Source organism: Chelonoidis abingdonii, chromosome 10 (assembly GCF_003597395.2).
Source record: "Chelonoidis abingdonii isolate Lonesome George chromosome 10, CheloAbing_2.0, whole genome shotgun sequence".
NCBI classification, from domain to species: Eukaryota; Metazoa; Chordata; order Testudines; family Testudinidae; genus Chelonoidis; species Chelonoidis abingdonii.
This window is the reverse complement of record NC_133778.1, coordinates 57908365-57920774: the sequence shown is the minus strand read 5'-3', so window position 1 is coordinate 57920774 and position 12410 is coordinate 57908365. Positions and strand designations below refer to the sequence as shown.

Below are 12410 nucleotides of genomic sequence, written 5' to 3'. Positions count from 1 at the left end.
TTTTTTTCTGAATTGTTCTTTATCACGACACTTTAATGCCAGCACCAGATAGGACACTTTGAAAAGATTTTTGTTTCATCTTGTTCCATAAGTATTTATAGCCTGCCATGAAGAAACACTGACAGCAGAGCAGTGATGTTTTTATTCTTGATAAAGGTGCCCTTAAAAGTGATTTTCTTTGAAAACTTCTTCACAGAATCAGAACATAAGAACGTTCTCTTTTAAAAATAAAATTGCACTTGGCCTAATTGGATTTCCAAAGTAAGTAATTTCCAATCCAGCTAGGATAATGTGGTAATGAAAAGGATGTCCAGATCCACCAATTTACATTGGTTTGGTTTAGTTTAACCTTTAAAGTTCTTGGAGCAGAAAGCTGATGACATGTGAACACACTATAATTGGTGTAATATTCGCAGATTTTTCTCTGTCTGCCATATTGTTTGTCCATGTGAAATGCTAATCAGACCTACTTTCTGGACCCAAGTAAATTTATAACAATAATAATTTACTTATACATTCCAGATCGTTTTGCAAGATGTAATGTCCTCCAGTTCACTACAGAGGTTGTCATTTTCACTTGATTCAGATAATTTAAATAGCATGAAACCAAAGGGGCTAAACTCTTCCAAATCGGTGCTGCTAATGTGAGAGATTATTATCACACACAGAGCTCTGTATGTGGCTTTCACATGCTCTTATCCCATATCCAGAAGGCTTGAGAACTGAGTCATGCTAGATTCAAATGGATGTTAATGTTTCTTTGTTTTTCTCCTTTACATTCTGGTTTAGATCAACTCACTACGCAGGTTAGTGTGATGCAATTCTCAATCTATGACCACAAGAGTTCCACATTCCTAAACTGGGGACTAACTACACTTCCAAGAAGAGAGAGAGATTATTGAGTTTTAAGATAGAGTTGCATTACTTAAACATTTTAGTAACTTCCATTTGTTCGTATGTTATGTATCCTGTACATAGATAGTTTCCAAGTGTTCTTGACTACCGATTGCTTTTTGATTTCTCTGAGATAATCTTTATCTTTAACCCTCTATAACCAAAGGAGATCTTCCTGATATGAACCTTAATTTTCAGTATTAGATTGCAGAGCTCCCACTGGTAAAGGGCAGACAATGAAATGGACTGATAAAAGGCATATATAACCGATATATATTATGGAATTATTAATTGTTTTTCAAATAAATTGTTCAAGATAAACTGAAGCAAGATATGTCTGCAGCAATATTTAAAACAAACAAACATGTAAGTAATTCAACTCAGTTAAGTTAACAAACGTGATGCTCCTTACTGAATAGGGAGCATGAGAGTAACCTTCAATTATCAAATCAGTATGGTAACCTGGATATAAAGCATCCCAAAGCACCTTTCAGAAATAATAAAAATTAAATTGTACGAGACTGATATAACTGGAGCAGCTTCAGATAAATCTTGTTTTGCTTAGGAAATCTCTGTCATAATATACCTGTTATACTTCAGTTCTCAAGCTGTTAAAAATATATTGAATTTGTGTATCAATGTACAAGGAACTTTGGAGACAGATGGGTTCAGAATGTCTGCAATGTATGTGAGTTTACATGTGGGCAAGGGTTGAAAAATATGAAGGATATTGAAGGTAATGTCATTTTACCTTTGGAGTTCTTAGTATGCTTATTATTAATATTATTGTAATAAATGGTTAGTAATATTTAATATTTACATACAGTTTGTTGCTGTGACAATGTTTATGATGTCAAATATTAAATAAAGGGATGAGTACTGCTGCCAACCGCTGAAAACTTTTTCTGCCTTTCTAAACAAACCATATTCAAATCTTTTGGAAGTTTGAGAAAAATCAGATTCTTACCAACAGTACTACCCAATTTCCCTCAACACACAGAAAGCATCAGCAGAGCACTTCCTTTCCACCATTCTCCCTTACCCATTTCTTCCATGCACAGACAGGTCTTTTTGAACAGGATTGAGGCCCAATGACCTGTTATCCATTTGCAAACTCAAGGGTGAAATTCTGCCACCTTTGAAGCCAATGGGAGTTTTGCTACTGATTTTTGTGGGGACATTTCTCCTCAAAATCTCAATTTCAAGGGCCCAGTCCTAAAATATACTCACATCATCTGGAGTAAACAGGCTGCCCGTTCTCCATTTGGCAGCAGTAGGATTCCCTGTAATCCCTCCTCTTTTATCTTGTTGACCTGTTATTTTTAAATTTCAAATCATTTCTGAATTTTGGTTGGTCCTGCAGTGTAGTATATAAGTTATAATATGAGCTGTTTTTTTTTAAAAAAAATTACTTTCAATGATAGCTTTCAAAGCAGAATTTAGTTTACTACTTAGGAGGAATGCTAAACCTGTCTTGGGCTGTACCATATGCTAATTAATGTGGGCTTTTTCTGTAGAAAAAGTCAGTCTTCTTATAAAACAATGTGGGTAAGATTTGGGTTCCAAGTGACTAACAGCTTCTACAACTCTATTATGGATCATTGGATCTCCAGTAAACCTCTGTCTGCATCATGCTGATCTGTGACTTTTACATTTCAAGTGGCATTATACAGTTTAGTGTTTTAAATTTTGGAGCATGCAGATTTCTTCCTCTGTTCTCATAAGAATGGCAGTTCTCATGGGAATGAGAGGTGGGTTCTTGTATGCTTTAGCATGTTCCCGCAATGTGCATTGGGATGTAAGTTTAAGAGTGTCTTTTTTTAATTTTAAAAGGGTATATCAGCAGACCCTGCTATAGGAGATATTTTCCTCCAAAAGATGATACCTGATCAGATTTAAGGGTGAAATGGGACTCCCAAGGTGTCCTTGAAAACACTCTTCATTATCTGCAATAAAATTTCCAGGGCTTTAAATCATCAAAGTCAATAAACTTGGTACAAAACAAAGCCATAGTAGAGTACTTTGTAAATAACATAAACATCTCTCTAAAATGCATACATAGTCTTATATGTCATGGTTGCATGGCAATAATCTCACTGAATACATGTGATACCAGAAATGCAATTCACAACCTTCAGCTCAAAAAGTCTATGTCTCTACCTGAGAAGTTCCGTTAGCCCAGCTAGTATAAGTAGTTAATATACACTTGCACAAATTTAATTTTACATCCTGTAGAGGGTATTTGTACATGAAAACACAAGTTAATACTTATACTTATGCTACTCTTTTTCAAGCTAATTGAAATATCTCCACCTTTACTGTAAACCTGTGAGAGAATTACTACAACATTATAGTGAAGTATTTGGGGTTCTATTGAGCTAACCTACAGCTTTGTTTTTCTGTGTTGCTTTAATCAGCAAGGAGGTATCATATAATTCTGGTCTTTGTCAGGTGGTTTATTATCTAGTAGTTCACTGTACTATTCTTCCCCATATTTGCTAGGACATTTATGTTTTCTTGACTGTCATCTTAAATAAAATACTCCCATGAGCCAATATGAAATATGTTTTCCTTTTTCAGGTCTGGATGTCGATGGAATATACAGAGTTAGCGGCAATCTGGCAACAATACAGAAGTTACGATTTGTTGTCAATCAGGGTAAGTGATTCCTTCACCCTAGTAATGTTTTGTCTAGTACATAACTGTCTCAGATGACAGTATTTCAGAATCTGGTATACAATAGTGGCACAGAATGATGAGTTGCATTTTGGGGAACAATAGGAAAGGTGGAAAGATACAACAAACAACCAAAGAAGTAGGTAGGGTTAGGAGATAGGAAAGAAAAATAAACCACTGGAAAAAAAAAAGGAAAAGTAGTAGGGAGAAGGAAGATGAGAAGGAGAATGAAAGAGAAAATGACAGAAAAAAAGTGAAGAAATTAAACAAACTAACAATGAGGCAAGCATGTAAATCAGAGAAACAGAGTAAGCAAAGGGATAAAAAAGGAAGAGTGAAAGTAAACCCAATATTGAATGTGAAACAATAGCTGGAAGAAGTAGTGCAAGAATAAAAAAAAACATGAAACAAAGAAAGATCAGAGGAATACATAAAACACAGGTGCTGAAAAAGAAGAAAAACAGAAACATAAGAACTGGGAATAAATTCTGGTTCCACTGAAGTCAATGGGAGGTTTGCCACTGACTTCAATGGGATCAGAATTTGACCCTGCAAAATGAGGGATGATGAACAGTAAAAGGAGCAAATGAGAACCAGAAAAAGAGTCAATATTCAAATTACATTTTATATTAAAATTGTGTTGGTTTTTCATAAATATTACCCAAATCAATCCTGCATCCATCAATAGATAATATGTTACAGGTGTGGAAGTCAATATAGGCAGCTAGTAAACAAATATATCCCAAAGCCACTCACAGTGTTGAACACTTTACTGTTCTTGGCAAGGGTTAAGCATACAGCATTGCCATTTATATAAAGGAATTGGTAAACATCACTGACCATGAGTCTCTACGCAATGTATCAGAAACTGAGCTAAAATAAAGCATCTCAAGTATGAAGTAAAATCTCATACATTAAGGATTCCAAAAGAGATGGATTAGTAATTAACCAGTTCTAAATTCTAAGCTGCTATAACTCTTCCTTCTTGTGATTGCTTTTGTTGAACGAAATTGCCTAAAGACTGTTGTTAGAACAGCAACTTGTTTTTAGGGAATCAGATGATGTTCACACTGCAGAGTTGTGCTGAAGAGGTGGCTTCCTGCAACTCTAGTTTGGGGAGCTAAGCAACAAGTGGATTTGGAATCCTTCTTCTTGACTTTGCAAAAAGTGGTTCTGTCCTACAGAGTTGTAGGAGAGAGTTGTGAGTTGACAGCTCGGCCTGCTGAGCACTCTCTTTGCTGCTTACAATCCAATAGGGCAAAATACATTAAGTGAATGCTGCTGGCTAACAATTTATGAAGTACACTGCGCCCCACATCTGCACTGGGCCAATGAGCAGGTGTCTGAGATATTGTTGTCAAAGAATCCTCAGACACATTTCTGTGTTATTGAGCTAAGCTGTATCTCCTGGTTCGCAGTAGGAGTTACTGAAAATCATAAAAATGACCTGCACATATGCATTTTGAGGCCGCTGGATTGCACTTAAGCAGCTATAATCAGGCTAAATCCTATTTTGGACCCATCATGCTTACTTTTCCCCTGCTCCCTAGTGCTCGGTGTTTTGATGGCATAGAATTTTCTTCACATTACTGAGCACTGTACATGTTTCTCCACACTGTGCGGAATCCTCTCTGCTCAGGTCCTGAGCATCAGGGCCAGATTTGGGGGGCAGGCTACCCAGGCAACCATGTAGCGTGCTGGGCTTAAAGGTGTGCTGGGCTTGGGGTGCTGTTTTTGTTAGCGACAAAATGGAAAATAGAATGTTTGAAGTAAAATGTTTCAAGTATTCCATATGTGGATTCATTTTTCACTAACTGCCTAGAATAGTCTGGACCTTTGTAGAATCGCATGGAACCTTCCAGACTTTCTGAGAACTACATTTTCCTTAAACCTCCTAGAATGTTGTCAGCCATGCCCTCACAGGTTATAAAGGTGGGGATAGAGGGAGGGTAGTCAGTCAGTCTTATATGACAGGGATAAATCATGCATGCAAAGTCGTTAAATGGGCTACAAATGCAATAAAAATAAGTATTCAAAAGCTTAACAAATAGGAGGGGGGTGCTGAAGATGCTCCTTGCCTGGGGCACCATTTGGTCTAGGGCCGGTTCTGCTAAGCACTGAACTCTAGTGTTTTGGATTTCCACACTTTTTTTAGCATAGCTTACCAGCCTGCAGGACTGAGCTCCTCTGTATCTGCCCTCAGCCCCTAAGAGTAAGTTGAGCCTTATCCTGTGAGGTTCTGAGTGCTTTGCAGTGCCACTGGAGTCTTGGTTTTATAGACATCAGTGACATAACTCCCATTGATTCTGACAGGGCCAGGATTTTACCCAATGAAGGATGTGGACACTCTGCACTTTGTAGAAGTGGACCAAAGAGCTTTCACAATAGTAAAGATATTTTGTCATAATAGGAAATCGCCCACAGTTCACAACAGTTGTTGAACTCTTAGCTCTAGCTTAGTGTTCAACACTTTTAAAAGGTTTTATTGTTATTCTTAAATTTGGTAGTAATAGGAAAGAGTTTTACTTTATTACTGTATTTTGAGACAGAATAGAAAAGATCCTTGTTTTTCTTGAACTATTCAGGGCCACAGGTTGGACTAGACTCCTATAAATGGAGGGTAGAAAGTTTTTTCTTATGTTATTTCATGTTTACACTTAACTTTGAAAATGTAAAATGCTATAAATGCTCTCATATAAGTGATTGGTATTATTAATATATTTCTGTTTCTCCCATCTCTAATTTTGGTACATGTTCACTCTCCTGTCATTTATTATGGATTCTAAAAATTTTGAGGCTCTGTAGCATGGCATATTTGTTTCTAAAGGATACATTAGAAATTCTTTATGACTGTTAATACAACTACATGACATTATTTTGGAAAACTATATGGACCCAATTCATCCCTGATGTAACTCCATTCAATTCAATCTAAGTGAAGGATGTCACCACTTTGAAAGTGATGGAATTTCACCAGGGATGAATTTAGCCCAGTATCTTTAGATAAAACTGAACTGCCAAATTCATCCTAAACCAAGCTATGGCAGAGCTTTGTATGTATATGTGTGTGTGTGCATATACGTGTGTGTGTGTGTGTCAGAGTTTTCAAATCACATATTTTACTGTGCAAGCTCTAGTCAGATAGCAGTTCAGTTTCTCCCATTTCTGGAGTAGTTTCAGCTTTTCATTCCCTGGTCTTTCTTCTAGCATAAAGTGCTGTGAGAGATAAAGAGCCTCTTTTTTTCTTTCCAATCATGGCTCTAAATTGCACTTTTTATTTTATTTTTTTGGTGGGCTCTCTTGCACATGCAAATCAAGTAATTAGATGCACAATTATCTAAGTTACATATGCAGATTGAGGCTTTTCTCTATTTCAAAGGCTGCCCATGCAAAATTTGCTAGTTTGAAAATGTGGTCTATAGCATCCCAAGGCAAAAATCTTTATTGTTTGTTTATTGTTTATTTAGAAATTTATTTTGGTGCCTATTGGCAAGTGTCTGGATGTTTTACATTTATGAAAACAATCAATAGTTTCTGTACTAAAGCACTCAAGACTGGCTGGACTTGCAGCATTTATCATCTTAAATTTTCTAAAGACATAGTGTCAGTTTCCAGGTATTTTATCTGCCTTGAACTTGTTTTGCACTTTCCTAAGCTATAAGTAGTGGCCATATGACTGACAACTGGACATAAAATCCATCAGAACCCAGTGTGTGAATGTCTGGAATGTGTAGACATAAGCAATATAGGGCGACTTTGTGGAATTTTACAGAATTCATTCAAATACAAATTTGACTGTGGAGAGGAAGGATGTTTGCCCAACAAGGGAGGGATGCCAAGCACAGTAGTCCACATGGAAGAGATCACAAAGATTAGAATGAGTCAAAGTGAAAGTCTGGCTTGAAAGGAGGGTTAAAGTAATGTGAGAGTCAGCAAAAGAAAATGAGAGAAAAAACGTGTAGTGAAAGCCTCATAGGTGAGGATATAGAGTTTGAATTCGTTATGGAAGCCAACTGAAACTCAATGGTTCAACCTGAGCTTGGTTGTTCATTTGAAAAGGTACAAACTCCTGCAGATTGTAAACAGAATTAACTAGTGAGTTCGCAGTGTGAAGCAAAAGGGTCAGCTCTACAGTTTTCCCTGCCCCAAGCAGCGCGCCAAATTGCCACCGCGGGTGGCGGGGGCAGTCCGTGTGCCCTTAGGGCGGCAGGCACATTTCCGTGGTGGCGGCAATTCAGCCGCAGCCTCTATGTTTAGCTTAAGCTGCCCTGGACAGCTAAACATAGAAGCTGGCGCCGAATTGCCCTCACTGCAGAAATGCGCCTGCCACCCTAAGGGCACACAGACTGCCCCTGCCCTCCGCGGTGGCAATGCTGGTGCCTGGAGCCAGCCCTGTCTACTTGTTTCAGGGACTGATTCATATCTGCTCATAACCTGCTCATTTACAAATCATGAAAGTGCTAGAATAGGGTGATATTCAGAAGTATACTTGACAGGGTTGTGGTTGTTGTTTTTTTGTTTGCTTTTTGTTAATCCCTCTGTCTTCATTATTTTCACTTAGTCTAAACCAGACAAATAGTATTTTAAATGATTTTTTATTTTGTTTATTTCATTTCTCTTCTGTAAGTATTTTGTTTCTGCGAAAATTTATTCAAACATAAGTACTAATCAACACTGCCCCCGAGGGCCATTTGAATTCCAAAAGTTGAACAAGTGTTCAATCCTTATACAGGCAAAATGCTTGGGGGTTTATTTCTCAACACCAGTTGATTTTGGCATTCCCCTGCCCTCACTCCCCAAAAAAATCTGTATTGTTCATCTTTATTAAATAGTAGAATTTTTTGGTTTTAAAACAGATGGAATCTGTACTTACCAGTGTAAATTTATTATCATAGAAAAAATTCCAGGCCGCCTACTGTATTTTAAGTGTTTTAAATAGAATGAACTCAAGAGCAAAGCACGAACTCTGGTCTCTGTTGTTGTACTGTTAATATTTCAGTATCAAAACTGGATGAAAGAAAAAATAGAGTGGGTGGGGAAGGTAGAAAAAGCAAGCAATCTAACAATTGTCTATTTCATTATTAAATAAGTAATAGGAAGAAAGGGGAAAAGATCAGAAGAGGATTTTCAAATTCTATGGGTGTATTTTCTAATAAAAACAAACCCCCAGATCCAGTCTTTTAATTGTTTCATTCGCTGAATTTATTTTTCTTTTATTATTGTCCCTTAAAGTTAGGTAATTCCTAAAGCTAAACAACAGAACAAACGACTTTATTTGTTTAGCCCATTGCATGAGGTTTTCTTTTTGTATGGAAAGCTGTTGATATTGCATCTTTTTTTGCTTTTGATTATCTTTTACCAATGATGTATTTTTCCCACTAAAAGCTGAAAAGATCACTTGTTCATAAACAGACCAGACTATAACATCTTTCAGCACTTTGGAAACTTTCTGAGTCATCATTTTTCAGCATCATTGATTTAAGGAGCTAGAAGTTGCAAACACTATTGGTGAAATAAAGATAGTGATAATTTTTCTTATTTTAGAAATGTTTTACGAGTAGCACTTCTGGAGGGAAAGTTAACAGTAATCTGCGAACTGTGACCTAGACAATTGGTTGCTCTTCTAATGGCTTCAACCTTAGCATGAGGAACTCATCAGGGTTGTCCATTCTTCCTGCTACTTTTCATGTTGCCAGTTGAATCTCAGGCAGTTAAAATTTGGATGCATCCAGACCCTGTGGGGATAATCCAGTGGACTGTAGTAAGCAGGAGCACTAACTGGCAGTATACTGGTGACGTTATGATCATTCTGAAGGATCCAGCCACAAAGCTACTACATGTTTTTGATTATCTTTACCTTGGTTTTCTGGGAAAAGATAAACTGAAATAAGTCATACTGTCGGTGATGCCCATGTGCAGATGAGAGCAACATAAACAAATGTATGAACTCATAGCTATTAGAATCCAGTCCAACCAGCTGAAATTGCTCACATGATTCAGAATATTCTTTAATTTCACTGTCAAACCTATGAAAAATGAGACCTAGTGCTTTCAACATATATGCTAATCTATGTAAAAAGCAACAAAGAGTCCTGTGGCACCTTATAGACTAACAGAAGTATTGGAGCAGAAGCTTTCATGGGTGAATACCCACTTTGTCTAATCTTTGCTAATTTATGTGAAATCTGTGCTGATCCCAGTCTAGTTATGGCATATAAGTGTCCACCTCACAGAAAGCATCACTACGGTTGGAAGTCATTGGCACTCTTGTTTTCACACTCATTTAGTGTGGCAAGGAATGAATATATTATCTTAGAGACTAAATTACCATCCTCAATATGGGGTTAATATACATTGGTGTGCTCATAGGGTGAAGCTTACTCTGCCACACTTCCTATGCTGTACGTATTTTGTGGCTAGAGAGGAATTCAGTTTCTGGGACTGTCAAAGAAGCAGTTTTCATAAGCACTAAATTAACAAAAAATACAGCTATAAAGGGTTCGTAATAGCTCAAGGAAGCACTGTAATCCTATGCAATTGCATGTCTGTTCAGGGAAACTAACCATAGAAATACAAATTTCAGTCTTTATTGGTTCATTCAGCAAACAAGGCAGCTCTTAATTTTCTTTATATTCAATCCTTTGTTTGTAAAATGCTTGCTACTTGCAGTTCAGGTGACCTTGGGTGCCATTATTTCTTTGGAATACCTTGTGTTAACTATAAAACACAATTTACCATCCAAATATCAGTTACTGTGGTTTTAGTTCTTATGTACTATTTCAAGAAGAAAAAGAAATATGATTTTAAGGGGTTTAAATATTGCTGCAGAAAGCAGCATGTTTGTGATATGATAAGAGAAATGCCAAAGATATTGGAATTAGTAAAGTGAGCTAGATTAGAAAAGGTACATTTATTATTAAAACTATCATCTCAAGTTAACAGATATTATTTTGGTTAAAAAATTAAAATACTTCTTTTGTGATCCTACTACAAGAAAAAAACTCAAATATAGGTTCTAGAATTTAAAAAAAATCAAAATTTTAAACTAGAAAAATGTTAGTCAATTGTGAATATTTATTAACTAAATAATTTAATAATAAAGAAAATGCCTACTTGATTAATTGTTACAGAGTAAAAATTACAATAAAAATGTCTTGATCAGTGCTTTGCAGAAGCACCATTACTGTCTGTGCAGTTGTTTAACAAGGATTTAATTGGAAAGATAAGTGAATGCACATTTAAAAGTATTGTTAATTTGCTTTATAATCACCCCATCCCTCACAGTATTGACAGCACCAGGCACAAACCCCTTTCTCTTTTACAAGTATTATTTTCCATATGTGCACAATAAATTCTGAGGCCGTAATTGGAATTTTTACGGATTCCAACATATCTACTATATTGAGTTTATAGGTGCAATATTCCCTCTCTAAAGGAAACTCTCTAGTGACATTATTAGTAAAATCACTGAACTTTTATTCATGTTTTTTTTAGGAATATCTGGCTCCCATTTATATTTTGCTGCAGTTTGAAAAGACCAATAAAAAACCTCACTGTCCTTTTCTTTTCCATGTGACACCATAATGCCCGTCTTGGAATTCAGAGAGCTTGAAGCTTATTGTTTTTCATTTGTGTTGATATTTATTGTTCTACAATGGTTTGGACAAGAGCAAGAATTAAATTGGCAAGTGAGGGTTTTGAACCATATGAGCATCTAGATCACCTTCAAACATCAGGACTCCTCAGCTGTATTACCATATCAGTTATCAAGTAGCCTGTGAGAGGAAGAAAACAAGTGGAAACATTCTGAAGATATTTTCTCTGCTATTTTTGATCATGTTATTGTACTATTAAAATAGTACAGATTTTAGGAACCTGTTAGAGCCTAATGTCTGGAGCTGCTCTTATCAAGAAAAGAGAAGCCTGCATTGATTCAGCTCTGCCTCTGTTGGCAGAGTCTTTGTAACTGTCGGAGGATTGAAGTTGCCTTTGAAACTGGCTCATCAGGTCAGCACAAATGGGTTGGGTGTTTTTAAAGCAAGCATTTAGAAGAAGAAGAAGCTACTTTTCACAGCTTTATTTTTTTTTAAATAAGAAAAAATAAGGTTCCGCTCAAAAACACCCAACTGTTTCCACTGACCCAACATATCCATTTCAAAGGCAGCCAGCAGCTTCAGTCCTCTGTCAGTTAACAAAGGCTCTGCGGGCAGAGGCAGAGTGGCTTCAGTACAAGCTGCCAACTTCCAGATAGCAGCTACAAACTTAAAGGTCCAATGGGATCCAAATGTCTGCAGTGTTTTAACAGTGTAGTAAGAATGATTAAAAATGCAGAAGTGGAAAAGGAAAAATTCTCTTCCAAATAACTTTCTTCTTTTATGTGTTTTCCTTCTATTTTAGAAACATATATGGCAGCTAGTGTGGCCAGTAAGTTTCAGCTCATGCAAGTATAGTGAAACAGATTAGATTTCTCCTTTTATCCAATTCATGCATTTTAAGATAGCTTTTATAAAATAATTGATTATACCTTTCTCCTTTTTATCTAAACCTGGATTCTAAATTTAGAACTCAACCTCATGCACAAATAACTTCTTTTCAGATGAACCCGTGAGCCAACCTGCATTACTGCACATGGGCCTGATCGTGAATCTTTTATTTGCTTTGGCAAACATTTACTCATAAATAGTCCTTCTGGAAGACAAGAGGTGTGAAGCCATTGTGTGTGTGTTAAAATTCACTTTTGAAACATCAGGCTCTGCTTGATTTTTTGCTAGATGAAGAACCAAAATGTCTTGAAAGCATCAGAAAATAGTTATTCTTTTCTTTCACATTGTTCAGGCAAG

At 36.5% G+C, this 12410-nt stretch overlaps 1 protein-coding gene across 2 annotated transcripts in view; it reads left to right on the top strand.

The window, feature by feature from the left end:
* The window catches only part of ARHGAP15 (Rho GTPase activating protein 15), a 467195-nt gene that overhangs the window by 326960 nt on the left and 127825 nt on the right, over positions 1–12410 (top strand). For both annotated transcript variants that reach the window (XM_032780498.1, XM_032780495.1), the window contains one exon: positions 3475–3552. In XM_032780498.1, the coding sequence (XP_032636389.1) occupies positions 3475–3552 (78 nt within the window). The remainder of the gene's footprint in view (positions 1–3474; positions 3553–12410) is intronic.